This window comes from Chiloscyllium plagiosum, unplaced genomic scaffold (genome assembly GCF_037043375.1).
Source record: "Chiloscyllium plagiosum isolate Xiang-an unplaced genomic scaffold, Cpla_swu_hap1 HiC_scaffold_3, whole genome shotgun sequence".
Taxonomy (NCBI): domain Eukaryota; kingdom Metazoa; phylum Chordata; class Chondrichthyes; order Orectolobiformes; family Hemiscylliidae; genus Chiloscyllium; species Chiloscyllium plagiosum.
Genome location: NW_028270141.1, coordinates 161,690,653 through 161,711,827, shown reverse-complemented (window position 1 = coordinate 161,711,827; position 21,175 = coordinate 161,690,653). Strand labels below are relative to the sequence as shown.

The 21,175-nt window shown below is 54.2% G+C and overlaps 1 protein-coding gene across 4 annotated transcripts in view; it reads left to right on the top strand.

Moving 5' to 3' along the window:
* LOC122546978 (DNA polymerase eta-like) overlaps positions 1-17,598 on the top strand; it is a 37,372-nt gene extending 19,774 nt beyond the window's left edge. For all 4 annotated transcript variants that reach the window (XM_087984781.1, XM_087984779.1, XM_087984795.1 and 1 more), the window contains 5 exons: positions 5,410-5,529; positions 6,324-6,447; positions 6,574-6,639; positions 12,071-12,243; positions 15,316-17,598. In XM_087984781.1, the coding sequence (XP_087840907.1) occupies positions 5,410-5,529; positions 6,324-6,447; positions 6,574-6,639; positions 12,071-12,243; positions 15,316-16,594 (1,762 nt within the window). In that variant the 3' untranslated portion in view covers positions 16,595-17,598. The remainder of the gene's footprint in view (positions 1-5,409; positions 5,530-6,323; positions 6,448-6,573; positions 6,640-12,070; positions 12,244-15,315) is intronic.
* Positions 17,599-21,175: the final 3,577 nt, after the last annotated feature.

Below are 21,175 nucleotides of genomic sequence, written 5' to 3'. Positions count from 1 at the left end.
CCTATAGCTCAGATTCTCCAACCCTGGCAACATAATTGTAAATTTTGTCTGAACATTATGGGAAGGAGACCAGAATTGCACGCAATATTCCAACAGTGGCCTAACCAATGTCCTGTACAGCCGCAACATGATCTCCCAACTCCTGTAGGCTTTTGCCTGAAACGTCGATTTTACTGCTCCTCGAATGCTGCCTGAACTGCTGTGCTTTTCCAGCACCACTAATCCAGAATCCTATACTCAATACTCTGACCAATGAAGGAAAGCATACCAAACACCACCTTCACTATCCTATCTACCTGCAACTCCACTTTCAAGGAGCTATGAACCTGCACTCCAAGGTCTCTTTGTTCAGCAACACTCCCTAGGACCTTACCATTAAGTGTATAAGTCCTGCTAAGATTTGCTTTCCCAAAATGCAGTACCTCGCATTTATCTAAATTAAACTCCATCTGCCACTTCTCAGCCCATTGGCCCATCTGGTCCAGATCCTGTTGTAATCTGAGGTAACCCTCTTCGCTGTCCACATGATGAACAGTAGAGGGCCCAGCACCGATCCTTGTGGCACTCCACTGGTCACAGGCCTCCAGTCTGAAAAACAACTCTCTACCACCACCTTCTGTCTTCTACCTTTGAGCCAGTTCTGTATCCAAATGGCTAGTTCTCCCTGTATTCCGTCATCTTCCAAGATTCCTGACACTCTGGAAGAGTTACTACAGATTGGAGGGTAGTTAATGTTACCCCACTGTTTAAAATAGGAGGTGGAGAGAAAACTGGGAATTTCAGCTTTTGGGTGGGGGGGGGGGTGGTGGAGAATGCATGAGTACGTTACCAAGGATTTTATAACACTGAGAAAACAGTAGCGAGATCAGATACAGCATGGATTTACGAAAGGGAAGTCATCCTTGACAAATCTACAGGAATTCTACAAGGTGTAACTCGTAGAGTTAATGACAGGGAGCCAGTGGATGTGGTTTATTTGGACTTTCAGAAGATTTTCCAGAAGGGTCCACATAAGAAATCAATGTGTGAACTTTAAAGTACGTGGGATTAGGGGGCAGTGTACTGACATGGATAGTGACCTGGTTAACAGACTGGAGACAAAGAGTAGGAATAAATGGGTCTGGTTCCAAGCAGCAGGCTGTGATTAGTGGGTTACTGCAGGGATCAGTGGGTTACCGCGGGGATCAGTGGGTTACCGCGGGGATCAGTGGGTTACCGCGGGGATCAGTGGGATACCGCGGGGATCAGTGGGTTACCGCGGGGATCAGTGGGTTACCGCGGGGATCAGTGGCTTACCGCGGGGATCAGTGGCTTACCGCGGGAATCAGTGGGTTACCGCGGGGATCAGTGGGTTACCGCGGGGATCAGTGGGGTACCGCGGGGATCAGTGGTTTATCGCGGGGATCAGTGGCTTACCGCGGGGATCAGTGGGATACCGCGGGGATCAGTGGGATACAGCGGGGGTCAGTGGGATACCGCGGGGATCGGTGGGTTACCGCGGGGATCAGTGGGTTACCACGGGAATCGGTGGGATACCGCGGGGGTCAGTGGGATACCGCGGGGGTCAGTGGGATACCGCGGGGGTCAGTGGGATGCCGCGGGGATCAGTGGGATGCCGCGGGGATCAGTGGGATGCCGCGGGGATCAGTGGGATGCCGCGGGGATCAGTGGGGTACCGCGGGGATCAGTGGGGCACGGCAGGGATCAGTGGGTTACCGCGGGGATCAGTGGGTTACCGCGGGGATCAGTGGGGCACCGCGGGGATCAGTGGGGCACGGCAGGGATCAGTGGGATACCGCGGGGATCAGTGGGGCACCGCGGGGATCGGTGGGGCACCGCGGGGATCGGTGGGGTACAGCGGGGATCGGTGGGATACCGCGGGGATCGGTGGGATACCGCGGGGATCGGTGGGTTACCGCGGAGATCGGTGGGATACCGCGGGGATCGGTGGGGTACCGCGGGGATCGGTGGGTTACCGCGGCGATCGGTGGGTTACCGCGGGGATCAGTGGGGTACCGCGGGGATCAGTGGGTTACCGCGGGGATCAGTGGGTTACCGCGGGGATCAGTGGGTTACCGCGGGGATCAGTGGGGCACGGCAGGGATCAGTGGGGCACGGCAGGGATCAGTGGGGCACGGCAGGGATCAGTGGGGCACGGCAGGGATCAGTGGGGCACGGCAGGGATCAGTGGGGCACGGCAGGGATCAGTGGGTTACCGCGGGGATCAGTGGGGCACCGCGGGGATCAGTGGGGCACGGCAGGGATCAGTGGGATACCGCGGGGATCAGTGGGGCACCGCGGGGATCGGTGGGGTACAGCGGGGATCGGTGGGATACCGCGGGGATCGGTGGGATACCGCGGGGATCGGTGGGTTACCGCGGAGATCGGTGGGATACCGCGGGGATCGGTGGGGTACCGCGGGGATCGGTGGGTTACCGCGGGGATCGGTGGGTTACCGCGGGGATCGGTGGGTTACCGCGGGGATCGGTGGGTTACCGCGGTGGATCGGTGGGTTACCGCGGGGATCGGTGGGGCACCGCGGGGATCGGTGGGGCACCGCGGGGATCGGTGGGGCACCGCGGGGATCGGTGGGGCACCGCGGGGATCGGTGGGGATACCGCGGGGATCGGTGGGGATACCGCGGGGATCGGTGGGTTACCGCGGGGATCGGTGGGTTACCGCGGGGATCGGTGGGTTACCGCGGGGATCGGTGGGTTACCGCGGGGATCGGTGGGGCACGGCGGGGATCGGTGGGGCACGGCGGGGATCGGTGGGGCACTGCGGGGATCGGTGGGGCACGGCGGGGATCAGTGGGATACCGCGGGGATCAGTGCTTGGACCCTGCTATCCACAATATACATGAATGATGTAGGTGGGGGAACTAAATGTAATCTCTGCAGGTTTGCAGACAGCACAAAGCTGGGTGGGAGGGTGAGCTGTGAGGAGCATGCAGAGATGTCTCAGTGGGATTTGGACAGGCTGAGGGAGTGGGGAAATACATGGCAGATGCAGGATAATGTGGATAAATGTGAGGGTTTGGGGGGGGGGTCAGGAAGGCAGATGATCTGAATGGGGACAGGTTGGGAAAGGGGCAGGGGCAATGGGACCCGGGTGTCCTTGTAACCCAGTCTCTGAAAGTAAGCGTGCAGGTACAGCAGGCGGTGAGGAAGGGAAATGGGATGTTGGCCGACATAGTGAGAGGATTCGCGTCCAGGAGCAGGGAGGTCTTGCTGCAATTATACAGGGCCTTGGGGAGACCACACCTGGAGTATTATGGACAGGTTTGGTCACCTTATCTGAGGAAGGATGTTCTGGTGATGGAGGGAGGGCAGCGAAGGGTTACCAGACTGATTCCTGGGATAGAACATAGAACAATACAGCACAGAACAGGCCCTTCGGCCCTCGATGTTGTGCTGACCTGTGAAATATTCTCAGCTCGTCCCCCCTACACTATCCCATCGTCTTCCATGTGCTTATCCAAGGATTGTTTAAATCTCCCTAATATGGCTGCGTTAACTACATTAGCAGGTAGGGTATTCCACGTCCTTACCACTCTCTGAGTAAAGAACCTGCCTCTGACATCTGTCTTAAATCTATCACCCCTCAGTTTGTAGTTATGCCCCTCGTACAAGCTGACGTCATCATCCTAGGAAAAAGACTTTCTCTGTCTACCTTATCTAATCCTCTGATCATCTTGTATGTCTTTATCAAATCCCCCCTTCGCCACCTTCTTCTCTCCAATGAGAACAGACCCAAGTCCCTCAGCCTTTCCTCATAAGACCTTCCCTCCAGACCAGGCAACATCCTGGTAAATCTCCTCTGCACCTTTCCCAATGCTTCCACATCCTTCCTGGGGCGACCAGAACTGTACACAATATTCCAAGTGCGGCCGCACCAGTGTTTTGTACAGTTGCAGCATGATATTGCGGCTCCGGAACTCAATCCCTCTACCAATGAAACCTAACACACCGTATGCCGCCTTAACAGGGCCGATGGATGAGGACAGACTGGATCAGTTAGGATTGTGTTCACTGGAGTTTAGGAGATTGAGGGAGATCTCATAGAAATTGATAAAACTCTAACAGGACTAGACAGGGTGAATACAGGAAGGGTCTTCCTGATAATGGGGTAGTGCAGAACCATGGGGTCATGGTCTAAGGTTACGGGCTGGGTCATTTCGGACTGAGATTAGGAGAAATGTCTTCACCCAGAGAATGGGGAGCCTGTGAGATTCATTCTCACTGAAGGTGGTTGAAGCCAAAACATTGAATGTTTTGGGAAGGGGTTGGACGTAGCACTTGGGACTAAAGGGATCAAAGCATATGGGTTCCCCATGAGAGCCACCTGATAGTACTGTCTTCTCTCTCCCCTTGCTGGCTGTGTGTCAATACGGATGACTCTAGTTGGTCAGCATTTCTCAGCTCAGGGCGATGCTCAGGAAAAGATTGTGTCTCATTTATCGGGTTGGGCTGTGATGTTACGTCCCTAAGATTTATCGTCTCATTAAGACCATAAGACATAGGAGTTGGTTATTCAGCCCATCAAGCCTGATCCACCATCCAGTGAGATCATGATTCAACTGATCATCTTCAGCTTCACTTTCCTACTTTTTCCCTATTTCCCTCGGTTCCCCTCCTGATTAAAAATCTCTCTCTCTCAGCCTTGGATATATTTAATGACCCAGCCCTCTGTGGTGCAGAATTCCACAGTTTGACTGCCCTCTGAGAGACAAAATTCTTCCTCATCTCTGTGTTAAATGTGTGAATGCTGATTCTGAGATGATGCCCTCTGGGCATAGACTCTCATTTCCCCACATTCTATTCCATCTGCTAAACTATTACCCGCTCAGTTAACCTTCTATATCTCTTGGCAGGCTGTTTGTCACCTTCCCACCAGTTCTTGTGTCATCTGTTAACGTGGCGATAGTACATTCACTTTCCTTATCCAAGTCACTAATGTGCGTTGTAAATAAATGTGGCCCCAGCACTGATCCCTGTGGCACTCCACTAGTTACAGCCTGCCATCCAGAAAACGCCACCCTTACCCCAACTCTCTGTCTTCAGGTAGTTAGCCAGTTCTCTATCCATGCTGGTATAATCCCTCCAACACCAAGGACTCTTATTATGTAGCTTTAGGTGTGATACTTTATATCAAACCGTTCTGAAAATCCAAAGATATCCCATCTGCTGCATCTCCGTGATCTGTCCTACTTGTTTGAGCATCACTACCTTGTCTCCTGGATCGGAGCCACATGGGGCTGTTGGGTGAGTGTGCAATGTGAATGGAGACTCTGCACCTTCCAGGGTCAGCACATCAAGGCCCCCTTGTCCTGTCCCCTCCCCAAAATAATTTGCCAGCTGGCCCTCCCGCTTCCGCTGACTGTGCCTTTCTCGTCTGTTCCTGTTTCAGCCGTAATCTTGGTGGAAAGCTGGGAGAATCCGTGGCTCAGCTCCTGAACATCGAGTACATGGGGCAGCTGCGCGCGTTCCCAGAGCCTCAGCTCCAGAACACATTCGGGGAGAAAACTGGGTAAGTGCATGGACTCCCGAGCCCCTGGGACCGCACGGTCAGTGGAAAGCTCAGGCTCTGTCAGGAGTCAATCTGAGGGAAGAGGATGGTGTGAAAGTGGCTCATTGTAATAGTTATCTAACTGGAGATAGGCTACTCCTCACTGGTCACTGTTTAGCATGTTACTTCCTGAACTTCAATACAGGGAATACTATTTGGAAAGTTGTGGTAATTTTGTTTTAGCAATCCTGTCAGGGGATATAGTGTGGCATTGGGTGCCCACCCCTAATTGACCTTTGAACGGAGTGTTGGCCATCTTCTGTGTAGGCAAGACCAGGTAAGGATGGCAGATTTCCTTCCCTGCAGGACACTAATGAACTGGATGGGTTTCTCACAATAACTGATGATCATCGCCGTTGTGATGACCCTGAGGCTCACTCTCAATTCCAAACTCTAGGTTCCTATCCCGTGACATGACCCACCACAGCATAACCTCCGGTAGGGCAGTGTGAGGCATTTGTTACTAACCCTACCCCTTTACAGCAGCACCCAGCTCCCCCAGGCCTCAGTCCCACAATTTCAGAAGAATGTGGAAGCTGTGGAGACACTGGGCAGTCAGAGCGCACAGAGAATTAGAAATCTGAGTGCTATGGAGATAAGGCACAGGCAGTACACTAGCCTGATAACTCTTGGGCTGAGTGGCCTCCTGAGCTCGGTTTTATGGTTCTACAGTTGGCAGGATCTGGGTGCGACCTGACATTGCCTTCCTAGTCCCTGGCACCTTTCTGACAAAGCTAATGCTGCCTTGGTTTCAGGAACTGGCTGTTTGACCTCTGCCGTGGAGTGGAGTCTGAACCTGTCAGACCCCGACACCTTCCCAAATCCATTGGCTGCAGCAAGAACTTCCTGGGCATGCAGGCTCTCAGCAGTTGTGAGCAGGTACGTGAGACACATAGAAGGGGTAAGGGAGGAGCATTCTCGCTCTGTCTGTGTGTCTGGTGGCTGTGTGTGTGTATTGTTCAGGGAGAGTTGAACAGCTTGTCTGATATTGGGTTTTGATCCCAGGTAAAGCACTGGCTTCAGCAGCTGGCCACTGAGCTGGAGGAGAGACTGGAGAAAGACAAGGAGCAGGTCAGCCTTCTCTTCCATTCAATTTACCCGAAGGAGGGAACAGGGGAATGGGTGGTCTCCTGTCTCTGGTGTCAAGTCCAGGATAAGGGCAAGCCCCCCGCCGGAGTGGATATACCAGTCCAATCCACACTTGCTCTCTCAAACTGGCTATAAACACCAACCAGTTTGGAGGCTCAGGGACCATCAGGTCAGCAACTTGCCCAAAGTATACCACTTCTGGGCACTCCCTCAGTACTGACCCTCCCATGTGCGGCACTCACCCTCCGAAATTGCAGCATTCCCTCAGTACTGACCCTCCGACAGTGCAGCACTCCCTCAACACTGACCCTCCGACATTGTGGCACTCCCTCAGCACTGAACCTCCGACAGTGTGACACTCCCTCAGCACTGACCCTCCGACAGTGCGGCACTCCCTTAGCACTGACCCTCCGACAGTGCGGCACTCCCTCAGTAGTGACCCTCCGACAGTGCGACACACCCTCAGCTCTGACCCTCCGACAGTGCGGCACTCCCTCAGTTCTGACATTCCGAAATTGCAGCATTCCCTCAGTACTGACCCTCCGACAGTGCAGCACTCCCTCAACACTGACCCTCCGACATTGTGGCACTCCCTCAGCACTGAACCTCCGACAGTGTGACACTCCCTCAGCACTGACCCTCCGACAGTGCGGCACTCCCTTAGCACTGACCCTCCGACAGTGCGGCACTCCCTCAGTAGTGACCCTCCGACAGTGCGACACACCCTCAGCTCTGACCCTCCGACAGTGCGGCACTCCCTCAGTTCTGACATTCCGACAGTGCGGCACTCCCTCAGTTCTGACCCTCCGACAGTGCGGCACTCCCTCAGCACTGACCCTCCGACAGTGCGGCACTCCCTCAGCACTGACCCTCCGACAGTGCGGCACTCCCTCAGCACTGACCCTCCGACAGTGCGGCACTCCCTCAGCACTGACCCTCCGACAGTGCGGCACTCCCTCAGCACTGACCCTCCGACAGTGCGGCACTCCCTCAGCACTGACCCTCCGACAGTGCGGCACTCCCTCAGCACTGACCCTCCGACAGTGCGGCACTCCCTCAGCACTGACCCTCCGACAGTGCGGCACTCCCTCAGCACTGACCCTCCGACAGTGCGGCACTCCCTCAGCACTGACCCTCCGACAGTGCGGCACTCCCTCAGCACTGACCCTCCGACAGTGCGGCACTCCCTCAGCACTGACCCTCCGACAGTGCGGCACTCCCTCAGCACTGACCCTCCGACAGTGCGGCACTCCCTCAGCACTGACCCTCCGACAGTGCGGCACTCCCTCAGCACTGACCCTCCGACAGTGCGGCACTCCCTCAGCACTGACCCTCCGACAGTGCGGCACTCCCTCAGCACTGACCCTCCGACAGTGCGGCACTCCCTCAGCACTGACCCTCCGACAGTGCGGCACTCCCTCAGCACTGACCCTCCGACAGTGCGGCACTCCCTCAGCACTGACCCTCCGACAGTGCGGCACTCCCTCAGCACTGACCCTCCGACAGTGCGGCACTCCCTCAGCACTGACCCTCCGACAGTGCGGCACTCCCTCAGCACTGACCCTCCGACAGTGCGGCACTCCCTCAGCACTGACCCTCCGACAGTGCGGCACTCCCTCAGCACTGACCCTCCGACAGTGCGGCACTCCCTCAGCACTGACCCTCCGACAGTGCGGCACTCCCTCAGCACTGACCCTCCGACAGTGCGGCACTCCCTCAGCACTGACCCTCCGACAGTGCGGCACTCCCTCAGCACTGACCCTCCGACAGTGCGGCACTCCCTCAGCACTGACCCTCCGACAGTGCGGCACTCCCTCAGCACTGACCCTCCGACAGTGCGGCACTCCCTCAGCACTGACCCTCCGACAGTGCGGCACTCCCTCAGCACTGACCCTCCGACAGTGCGGCACTCCCTCAGCACTGACCCTCCGACAGTGCGGCACTCCCTCAGCACTGACCCTCCGACAGTGCGGCACTCCCTCAGCACTGACCCTCCGACAGTGCGGCACTCCCTCAGCACTGACCCTCCGACAGTGCGGCACTCCCTCAGCACTGACCCTCCGACAGTGCGGCACTCCCTCAGCACTGACCCTCCGACAGTGCGGCACTCCCTCAGCACTGACCCTCCGACAGTGCGGCACTCCCTCAGCACTGACCCTCCGACAGTGCGGCACTCCCTCAGCACTGACCCTCCGACAGTGCGGCACTCCCTCAGTCCTGACCCTCCGACAGTGCGACACTCCCTCAGCACTGACCCTGTGACAGTGCGGCACTCCCTCAGCACTGACCCTGTGACAGTGCGGCACTCCCTCAGCACTGACCCTGTGACAGTGCGGCACTCCCTCAGCACTGACCCTCCGACAGTGCGACACTCCCTCAGCACTGACCCTGTGACAGTGCGGCACTCCCTCAGCACTGACCCTGTGACAGTGCGGCACTCCCTCAGCACTGACCCTGTGACAGTGCGGCACTCCCTCAGCACTGACCCTGTGACAGTGCGGCACTCCCTCAGCACTGACCCTGTGACAGTGCGGCACTCCCTCAGCACTGACCCTGTGACAGTGCGGCACTCCCTCAGTACAGACCCTCCGACAGTGCTGCACTCCCTCAGCACTGACCCTCCGACAGTGCGGCACTCTCTTAGCACTGACCCTGTGACAGTGCGACACTCCCTCAGCATTGACCTTCCGACAGTGCGGCACTCCCTCAGCACTGACCCTCCGACTGTGCGGCACTCCCTCAGCACTGACCCTCCGACAGTGCGGCACTCCCTCAGCACTGACCCTCCGACAGTGCGGCACTCCCTCAGCACTGACCCTCCGACAGTGCGGCACTCCCTCAGCACTGACCCTCCGACAGTGCGGCACTCCCTCAGCACTGACCCTCCGACAGTGCGGCACTCCCTCAGCACTGACCCTGTGACAGTGCGGCACTCCCTCAGCACTGACCCTCCGACAGTGCGGCACTCCCTCAGCACTGACCCTCCGACAGTGCGACACTCCCTCAGTCCTGACCCTCCGACAGTGCGACACTCCCTCAGCACTGACCCTGTGACAGTGCGGCACTCCCTCAGCACTGACCCTGTGACAGTGCGGCACTCCCTCAGCACTGACCCTGTGACAGTGCGGCACTCCCTCAGCACTGACCCTCCGACAGTGCGACACTCCCTCAGCACTGACCCTGTGACAGTGCGGCACTCCCTCAGCACTGACCCTGTGACAGTGCGGCACTCCCTCAGCACTGACCCTGTGACAGTGCGGCACTCCCTCAGCACTGACCCTGTGACAGTGCGGCACTCCCTCAGCACTGACCCTGTGACAGTGCGGCACTCCCTCAGCACTGACCCTGTGACAGTGCGGCACTCCCTCAGTACAGACCCTCCGACAGTGCTGCACTCCCTCAGCACTGACCCTCCGACAGTGCGGCACTCTCTTAGCACTGACCCTGTGACAGTGCGACACTCCCTCAGCATTGACCTTCCGACTGTGCGGCACTCCCTCAGTACTGAGCCTGTGACAGTGCGGCACTCCCTCAGTACTGACCCTCTGACAGTGCGACACTCCCTCAGCACTGACCCTGTGACAGTGCGACACTCCCTCAGTACTGACCCTGTGACAGTGCGACACTCCCTCAGCACTGACCCTGTGACAGTGAGACACTCCCTCAGCACTGACCCTGTGACAGTGCGGCACTCCCTCAGCACTGACCCTCCGACTGTGCGGCACTCCCTCAGTACTGAGCCTGTGACAGTGCGGCACTCCCTCAGTACTGACCCTCTGACAGTGCGGCACTCCCTCAGCACTGACCCTGTGACAGTGCGGCACTCCCTCAGCACTGACCCTCCGACAGTGCGGCACTCCCTCAGCACTGACCCTCCGACAGTGCGGCACTCCCTCAGCACTGACCCTCCGACAGTGCGGCACTCCCTCAGCACTGACCCTCCGACAGTGCGGCACTCCCTCAGCACTGACCCTCCGACAGTGCGGCACTCCCTCAGCACTGACCCTCCGACAGTGCGGCACTCCCTCAGCACTGACCCTCCGACAGTGCGGCACTCCCTCAGCACTGACCCTCCGACAGTGCGGCACTCCCTCAGCACTGACCCTCCGACAGTGCGGCACTCCCTCAGCACTGACCCTCCGACAGTGCGGCACTCCCTCAGCACTGACCCTCCGACAGTGCGGCACTCCCTCAGCACTGACCCTCCGACAGTGCGACACTCCCTCAGTCCTGACCCTCCGACAGTGCGATACTCCCTCAGCACTGACCCTGTGACAGTGCGGCACTCCCTCAGCACTGACCCTGTGACAGTGCGGCACTCCCTCAGCACTGACCCTGTGACAGTGCGGCACTCCCTCAGCACTGACCCTGTGACAGTGCGGCACTCCCTCAGTACAGACCCTCCGACAGTGCTGCACTCCCTCAGTACTGACCCTGTGACAGTGCGGCACTCTCTTAGCACTGACCCTGTGACAGTGCGACACTCCCTCAGTACTGACCCTCTGACAGTGCGACACTCCCTCAGCACTGACCCTGTGACAGTGCGACACTCCCTCAGCACTGACCCTGTGACAGTGCGACACTCCCTCAGCACTGACCCTGTGACAGTGCGACACTCCCTCAGCACTGACCCTGTGACAGTGAGACACTCCCTCAGCACTGACCCTGTGACAGTGCGGCACTCCCTCAGCACTGACCCTGTGACAGTGCGGCACTCCCTCAGCACTGACCCAATGACAGTGCGGCACTCCCTCCGTACAGACCCTCCGACAGTGCTGCACTCTCTTAGCACTGACCCTGTGACAGTGCGACACTCCCTCAGTATTGACCTTCCGACAGTGCGGCACTCCCTCAGTACTGACCCTCCGACTGTGCGGCACTCCCTCAGTAATGACCCTCTGACAGTGCGGCACTCCCTCAGTACTGACCCTCCGACAGTGCGGCACTCCCTCAGCACTGACCCTCCGACAGTGCGGCACTCCCTCAGTACTGACCCTCCGACAGTGCGGCACTCCCTCAGTACTGACCCTCCGACAGTGCGGCACTCCCTCAGCACTGACCGTAGAATGATTGCTTGGGTATACGAACAAAATGTGCTGGACAAACTCAGTGGGTCTGGCAGTATCTGGGGAGAGAACCTGGATGGCCCCATAGGAAAGTTCTGAAGACGTGTCACTGAGCTATAGTTCTTGAGTTTCTCCAGTATTTTCTGTTTGGAAGATAGTTCTCCAGCATTGACAGGACTTTGTTTTTGTAGGTGAGTGTAGGTTTGGAACTTATTCCCATATAGAGTGGGGTAGGATCCGAGAGTAAGACCAGTATGAAGGCAGAGTGCAGGCGATCGATCGATCATGGTGCGGGTGATCACTGCAGGATCGAGTGGATTCACATGCTGTTTTCGCTGCTCCTATAGAACCAGAGGGTGGGAAAGCTGTTGTCGGTAGGAGTTCGACTCGAGGGCAGTGACAGAGGTAGCAGTTTGTCACGTTGCTGTGCTCTGCCCCTGTACCAGGCTGCGAGGATCGCCAAGGACGCTTTCACTTTAATTCAAGGACTGAACTCTGCAGCAAGGCATCAGGCAGCATGGTGAGATGGAGGGAGGGGGAGTGAGGGAGGAGGGGGAGGGAGGGGGAGAGGGAGTGAGGTAGGGAGGGAGGAAGAGAAGGGGAGGGAGGGGGAGTGAGAGGGAGGGAGGGGGAGTGAGGAGAAGGGGGAGTGAGGGAGGAAGAGAAGTGGGAGGGAAGGGGAGTGAGGGAGGAAGAGAAGAGGGAGGGAGGGGGAGTGAGGGAGGAAGAGGAGGGGGAGGGAGGGAGGAAGGGAAGGGGAGGGAGGGGGGGGAGGGAGGGAGGAAGGGAAGGGGGAGTGAGGAAGGAAGAGTAGGGGAGGGAGGGGGAGTGAAGGAGGAAGGGAAGGGGGGAGGGGGAGTGAAGGGGGGAAGGAAGAGAAGGGGAGGGAGGCGGAGGGAGGGAGGAAGAGAAGAGGGAGGGAGGGGGAGTGAGGGAGGAAGAGGAGGCGGAGGGAGGGAGGAAGGGAAGGGGAGGGAGGGGGAGTGAGGGAGGAAGGGAAGGGGGAGCGAGGGGGAGTGAGGAAGGAAGGGAAGGGGAGGGAGGGGGAGTGAGGGAGGAAGGGAAGGGGAGGGAGGGGGAGTGAGGGAGGAAGGGAAGGGGAGGGAGGGGGATTGAGGGAGGAAGGGAAGGGGGAGCGAGGGGGATTGAGGGAGGAAGGGGAGGGGGAGTGAGGAAGGAAGGGAAGGGGAGGGAGGGGGAGTGAGGAAGGAAGGGAAGGGGAGGGAGGGGGAGTGAGGAAGTGAAGGGGGGAGGAAGAGAAGGGGAGGGAGGCGGAGGGAGGGAGGAAGAGAAGGGGAGGGAGGCGGAGGGAGGGAGGAAGAGAAGGGGAGGGAGGCGGAGGGAGGGAGGAAGAGAAGGGGAGGGAGGGGGAGGGAGGAAGAGAAGGGGAGGGAGGGGGAGGGAGGAAGAGAAGGGGAGGGAGGGGGAGTGAGAGAGGAAGTGAAGGGGAGGGAGTGAGGGAGGGAGAGAAGGTGGAGGGAAGGGGAGTGAGGGAGGAAGAGAAGGGGAGGGAAGGGGAGTGAGGGAGGAAGAGAAGGGGAGGGAGGGGGAGTGAGGGAGGAAGAGGAGGGGGAGTGAGGGAGGAAGAGGGGGGAGTGAGGGAGGAAGGGAAGGGGAGGAAAGGTATGAGTGAGGGAGGGAAGTGAGGAGAGGCTGAGCGACGGGATGGGAAAAGAGGGTAGGGGGAGAGATGGGGGGGTGGTAGTGAATATTTTGCATCAGTATTTACTGTGGAAATGGATATGGAAGATATAGACTGTAGGGAAATAGATGGTGACATCTTGCAAAATGTCCAGATTACCGAGGAGGAAGTGCTGGATGTCTTGAAACGGTTAAGTGGATAAATCCCCAGGACCTAATCAGGTGTACTCTAGAACTCTGTGGGAAACCAAAGAAGTGATTGCTGGGCCTCTTGCTGAGATATTTGTATCATCGATAGTCACAGGTGAGGTGCCAGAAGACTGGAGGTTGGCTAACGTGGTGCCACTGTTTAAGAAGGGTGGTAAGGACAAGCCAGGGAACTATAGACCAGTGAGCCTGATGTCGATGGTGGGCAAGTTGTTGGAGGGAATCCTGAGGGACAGGATGTACATGTATTTGGAAAGGCAAAGACTGATTAGGGATAGTCAACATGGCCTTTGTGTGTGGGAAATCATGTCTCACTAACTTGTTTGAGGTTTTTGAAGAAGTAACAAAGAGGATTGATGAGGGCAGAGCGGTAGATGTGATCTATATGGACTTCAGTAAGGCGTTCGACAAGGTTCCCCATAGGAGACTGATTAGCAAGGTTAGATCTCACGGAAAACAGGGAGAACTAGCCATTTGAATACAGAACTGGCTCAAAGGTAGAAGACAGAGGGTGGTGGTGGTGGAGGGTTGTTTTTCAGACTGGAGACCTGTGACTAGTGGAGTGCCACAAGGATCGGTGCTGGGTTCTCTACTTTTTGTCATTTACATAAATGATTTGGATGCGAGCATAAGAAGTGTACAGTTAGTACGTTTGCAGATGACATCAAAATTGGAGGTGTAGTGGACAGTGAAGAGGGTTACCTCAGATTACAACAGGATCTGGATCAGATGGGCCAATGGGCTGAGAAGATGCAGATGGAGTTTACTTCAGATAAATGCGAGATGCTGCATTTTGGGAAAGCAAATCTTAGCAGGACTTATACACTTAATGGTAAGGTCCTATGGAGTGTTGCTGAACAAAGAGACCTTGGAGTGCAGGTTCATAGCTCCTTGGAAGTGGACTCGCAGGTAGATAGGATAGTGAAGAAGGCGTTTGGTATGCTTTCCTTTATTGGTCAGAGTATTGAGTACAGGAGTTGGGAGGTCATGTTGCGGCTGTACAGGACACTGGTTAGGCCACTGTTGGAATATTGCGTGCAATTCTGGTCTCCTTCCTATCGGAAAGATGTTGTGAAACTTGAAAGGGTTCAGAAAAGATTTACAAGGATATTGCCAGGGTTGGAGGATTTGAGCTACATGGAGAGGCTGTTTTCCCTGGAGCGTCAGATGCTGTGGGTGACCTTATAGAGGTTTACAAAATTATGAGGGGCATGGAAAGGGTAAATAGACAAAGTCTTTTTCTTGGGGTGGGGGAGTCCAGAACTAGAGGGCATAGGTTTAGGGTGAGAGGGGAAAGATATAAAAGAGACCTACGGGGCAACGTTTTCACGCAGAGGGTGGTACGTGTATGGCATGAGCTGCCAGAGGATGTGGTGGAGGCTGGTACAATTGCAACATTTAAGAGGCATTTGGATGGGTATATGAATAGGAAGGGTTTGGAGGGATATGGGCCGGGTGCTGGCAGGTGGGACTAGATTGGGTTGGGATATCTGGTCAGTATGGACAGGTTGGACCGAAGGGTCTGTTTCCATTGCTGTACATCTCTATGACTCTATGGTGGAGAGAGGCATGGAGTGAAGGAGAGTGAGGAGGAGGAGGGGCAGAGGGAGGCAGGTAGGATCAGTGACATGGGGTGTGTACAAATGGAAGTGGGACAGTACAGAGAGGGAGGTGGTCAGGGTACCTGAGCAATGGGGAATGGGGTTATCAGAGGTTGATTGTGATGGCTTCCTTTGTTGTTTAGGTTCCCAGCTGTCACCGGCCTCTCTCTGTCCATCAGTAAATTCTCGGAACTCTCAGTGACAAAACCCATCGAGCAGTTTCTGAGCTCAGACCGCAGGCTGACAGAGACAGACCGCTCACTGCTTTCACTGCACCAACCACCCAACCCCCGCCAAGATCCACGGAAACACACAGCTCCGAGTGGGCCCACTATCCGCAGCATTGCTTCCTACTTCCAGAGGGTGAGGAACCTTCCGGAATCTTCCACAAACCCTGACACAAGCTCTGTGTCTGTGACACCCTCAGTGAGGACTCACGGTCATCAGGGGACGCCTCAGAAAAGCTTCCCAACAAAACCATCATTTTTCAAAAGCAGAGCTTTCAGAACCCACCCAGACTCTCTGGGAAAGTCCCTCCCTGTCCCCGGTGACCCAGGAAGCCCCCTCCCCCTTGGTGATGCCCCAGGAAGCCCCCTCCCCCTTGGTGATGCCCCAGGAAGCCCCCTCCCCCTTGGTGATGCCCCAGGAAGCCCCCTCCCCCTTGGTGATGCCCCAGGAAGCCCTCTCCCTCTTGGTGATGCCCCAGGAAGCCCCCTCCCTCTTGGTGATGCCCCAGGAAGCCCCCTCCCTCTTGGTGATGCCCCAGGAAGCCCCCTCTCCCTTGGTGATGCCCCAGGAAGCCCCCTCTCCCTTGGTGATGCCCCAGGAAGCCCCCTTCCCCTTGGTGATGCCCCAGGAAGCCCCCTTCCCCTTGGTGATGCCCCAGGAAGCCCCCTTCCCCTTGGTGATGACCCAGGAAGCCCCCTTCCCCTTGGTGATGCCCCAGGAAGCCCCCTCCCTCTCAATGATGCCCCAGGAAGCTCCCTCCCTGTCACTGAGGCCCCAGGAAGGCCCCCCTCCCTCAGTGATGCCCCTGGAAGCCCCCTCCCTGTCACTGATGCCCCAGGATGTTCCCTCCCCCTCGATGATGCCACAGGAAACCCCCCAGGAAGTCCCTTCCCTGTCTCTGGTGCCTCAGGAAGACCCCTCCCCCTCAGGGATGCCCCAGAGAGCACCCTGTCCCTGGGCTGCCTGCTGCAGTGCCTGAAATGTGGTGAGTACAAGCTGCCCTGGGAGATGCCTGAACACGAGGACTTCCACTTTGCCCTTGAGCTGCAGAAGAGTCTGTCAGAAGCTCCCGTGGCTCAGAGTCCTGCCACAACCCCGAAAAACAAAGCAGCCAGGCAGCTAGTCTCCCGAGCTAAAAAACCCCGACTCAGCCACAGCCTGCTCACCTACTTCCAAAGACCTAAACAGTCATAAACCCCGGGGTGGAGAGAGGGAGGCTCTGAACTAGGCTGTGGGAGTGAGGGAGACAGCCACATTAGATGGAGGCTGAGGAGAGGTGATCGGGGTAGTGGGGGAGGAGGGGAGGCAGGTTAACGCTTCACTGCTTCCTCGTGGATCGAGAGAGCGTGTGGCTGAAGCACTTTTTAAGTCTTTTAAAATGTGAATTCTGTATTTATGATGTATGATTAAATATAGATTACAAAGACAGGCTTTAACGATATCCCAAACATTACTCAGCTGTTATATTAGTGCTTTGTTTCTGCTGGGATAGTGGTGAGTGTGTGTGTCTGCAGCTATATTGTCTGTGGATTCCTGGCCAGGCCAGCCTCTGTTATCCAGCCCTCATTCCTGTTGAGAAGGTGACAGGATCTCATTGGGGATTTGGAAGTGTACACTAAAACTGGTTTTGGCCATGTATGTGGAGTTTGATGTCGTCAGTGCAGACTTCATCCTGCGCTCCATCCACTGTCTGCATCAGGTACTGCATTGCCTGCTAGTTTGATACAAATATATGGATCCACTGTTTTGTTGTTAACAAAAGGAAAAACTAATGTTTCTATGGGACTTGGAGCTTGAATAATTCCACCTCTTTGAAGTGACCAAGAGGTACCTGCATTCCATTAGATAAAACGTGCTTTAATTGCCAGGTGTATTGCCTCCAGCTCCTCTCATTGCCAATGGATTTTAATGGCAGGATGGATATGATTGGCTCACCATTACTGAGGCCAGCTTTTTAATTACACTTATTTTTTAATTTGGAAATGAGCTCAATGTGTTTTCTAACAGTGTCCCTCAGATCCGCGGGGGGTAGGGGTGGCTGTTCACATCAGCTGCCAGTTGAACCCCTTGAAAATTGAATGCATGAATGATTTTATTGTCATATGTATTTGGGAAAACACGGTGAAAAATGTTTTGTCACAATCCAGCACTACAATATTTTGAAATTACAAACAATAAAAATGAATTATTTAAATGGAGCTTCATCTTCTGTTCAATTGCCAAGAAAATATAAAGGCAGAAACGCAGTATTGTTCAGCTTTCGAGCCCTTCTTGTGAAGCTGCCTCTGGATTTTGTTCAGGTCTTTGGTCTGAGCGGGAACTGGGGGAGTGAGGATGTGTTTTGGGTGGAGAGGGGTGTCAGATTGTGGAGGGTTTGGGATGGGGAGTGGGGGTGGTGGGTTTGGGAAGTTGGTGGGGTGGGACTGGGGGTGGAGTGGGATGAGGGTTGGGGATGGGAACTCTGGGGGGGGGTGGAGGTGGGACTGGGGGGAATTGGGGAGAGGGAGTGGGGAGTCTGGGGTTGGGAAGAAGGTGGGGTGTCTGTGCACACGCCACACAGACATTCCCCCTCCAGGTGTGGGTAGGTTAGGTCAGTTAACCATGAGTATCCTGCTATTCAGGCAAGGTGCGCTTCACACTTCAGGGTGATTTGGTTTTTGCCTCCATAGTGACAGTGAGCTCCACCAACTCCGCGGTGTGTTTCCTGTCTGGCCAGTGTTGTTGTTGATATTGCTTTGCTCCACCTCGGGCTCTGTTTCCACGTCATTGCATCAGCTGCTGTTTGTGCTGAGGTTTAGCAGAGAGCGATATCCTGACTGTGTGGATTGAGTGTTTTTGCTGATTTTCACTCCTGTCCAGGTTCTCTCTCTTTCTTCAATCATTTTAAACATTTTTGTTTCTCTCTTCTCAATCTATGCTCAAGGAATTGCAAACTCTGACCTTGAAACCTGATCTCATGATTGATTTTAAAATCAGAATCCTTCTCAGTTTGTTTTCTGGTGAAAAAATTGAACTGGTTTCATTTACAAGCTTCATTGCTCATTCGTGTCCTCATCATTTCTACCATCAACCTGTTTCAGGGAAAGACTGTCTTCTGTGTGTAGTGAGAGCAGAGTGTCTTAAAGTCTGTGAGGGGGTGCATGTGTGAGTGTGCACGTGTATAGTGCAATGGTGGTCACCTGTAATGTGACATGAACCCAAGGTCCCAGTTGAGGCCCTCCCTATGGGTACCGAACTTCTGCCCCACCACCAAAATGGACCCGTTGGTTCTGTCTGAGACACGGAAAAAGCATCTCCACATCATGCCTGCCTATTCATGTAAGTGTCAAGGTGCCTAAACATCCCTCCAGGCATTTAACACCCTCTGTGTAAAAAGCAAAAGTGTCTCACATCATCTTTCAACTTATTCCCTTTCACCTTAAACCTGTGTTCCCTAGTTATGAACAGTTTTACCCTGGAATAAAACTCTGTCCTGTCTATTCATGCCTATCATCATTCTGTAAACTTCTATCAAGTCCCCCTCATCCTTCAACATTCAAATAAAAACAAAGTTAATTTGCTTAATCCTCTCCAAACCAGGCAATATCCTGGGAAACTGTTTCTGTACCCTCTCCAAAGCCTCCACATCCTTCTGACCGTGTGGATCCCAGAACTGGATCCAACATTCTCAATGTGGCCTATCTACAGCTTTACACAGCTGCAACAATGACCTGCCAGTTTTTATACTCTGTGCCCTGACCGATGAAGGGAAGCATGCCATGTGCCTCATTCACCATCTTATTCACTTGTGTTGGCACTTTCAGGGAAGTGTGGACCTGTAAGTATCTCTATATTGATGTTACTAAGGTTCTGCCATTTACTGTATACCTCCCTTCTGCATTAGACTTTCCAAAATGTATCACTTTGCATTTTCTGAATTAAATTCTATCTGCCATTTCTCCACCCAAGTCTCCGGCCAATCAATATCCTGAAAAAAGTTTGAGACATGACCTTCCCCACACAAAGTCATGCTATCTTTCACTAATAAGTCCAAATTTTTCTAAATGTGAGTAAATCCTGTGCCTAAATATCTTATCCAATACAGTGTCCTGTAATTTCCCAGATTATCCCTGTTCCTTAAAGAAAGGAACAACATTGACTATTCTCCAGTCCTCTAGGACCTTGCCAGTGACAAGGGGTTACAAAGGTTTCATTCAAGGCTCCAGCAATTTAATACTTCTTAAAATACCCAATACTTCTTTCTTGATATTACGATGCCCTAAAATATCAACAGCACCCTCCCAAAATATATTATCCATCTACCATGTCCTCCTTTATATGAATACTGAGGCTAAGTATTCATTAAAGATCTCATCCACTTCCTCCAGCTCCAGGCATAAATACCCTCCTTAGTCCTTGAGTGGATCTAACCTGTGTCTAGCAACCCACTTGTTCCAAATGTATAAAACACACTGGGATTTTCCTCAATCCTGTTCACCAAATTACACCAGCATCCAGTCACTCACACAGCCTTCTCCCAACACCCTTCGTGTCTGATTACTCAGCCAGTTTCTGATCCATCTTGCCAAGTTTCCCTCAGTTCTGTGTACTTTAATCCCCTCAGTCTCCCATGTGGGACTGTGTCAAAAGCTTTGGTAAAATCCAGATAAACGACATCAATTGAAATTCCCTCTCCACACTTGATCATGTTTTCAAAACATTCTAACAAATTTGTTAGACATGACCTCCCTCTGACAAAGCTATGCTGACTATCCCTAATTAACTAATGGCTTTCCAAGTGGGTATTAATTTGCTCCTTCAGAATTTTCTCCAATAGTTTCCCTATCACTGATGTGAGACTCACTGGTGTGTAATTGGTTCACTGGTTCATCTCTACCAATCTGTTAAAAAGTAGAACCACATCAGCCATCCTCCAGACCTCTGGCACTTTCCCTGTGGCCTGAGAGGAATTAATAATGTGCACCAGAGCCCCTGCATCAGCTCCCACAGCAGCCTGAGATGCAATTCATCTGGGTCAGGGGTTTTGTCTGTTCTTGAGCCCAACTTGGGAAAGTTGAAATCTCCTAATATAATTCCCGGATGATTACTCTTACAGTATTAGTGTCCTTACCACTGGAACACGTAGGACTTGAACCAGGTCTCCTAGACCAGAGCTGAGCAATATCATCTCTGAATAGGTTGATTAGAGTGTTACAAAATAGGACTAGAGTAGATAGATGCTCAATGACCAGTGCAGACACGATGAGTTGTAGGGCCTTTGTCCATGCTGTAAACATTCTGACTCTATGACAGCTCAGCTGAGATTATCTTTGTATTTCTGATCATTTGGGAGAGAAATGCAGGGGCCACTGTGACAAACAAGAACTTGGAGCAATTTCAGTACTGCTCTTGTTTTAATGCAACATCCAGTTGAGAATGACTGAATGGTTAATTTTAAAAATTCATTCATAGGATGTGGGCACCACTGGGTAATTAGTGCCGACCTAGTCAAAGGGCAGTTAAGAGTCATATATACTGCTTGGAGTCACATGCACACCAGACCAGGTAATGATGGCAGATTTGCTTTCCTAAAGTATATTAGTTTTTCCTGACAATCAGTAATGGTTTCACAGTCATCATTAAAACTCTGGGATTCAGAGTCTATTGAATTCAAATTTAATGCTCTGCCTGGTGGGATTCCAACCTGTACGCCCAGAACATTCCCAGGGTTTCTGGATTAATACTCTAGTGATAACACTGGGTCATTACCTCCCCTAAAGTAAGGAACATCAGAGA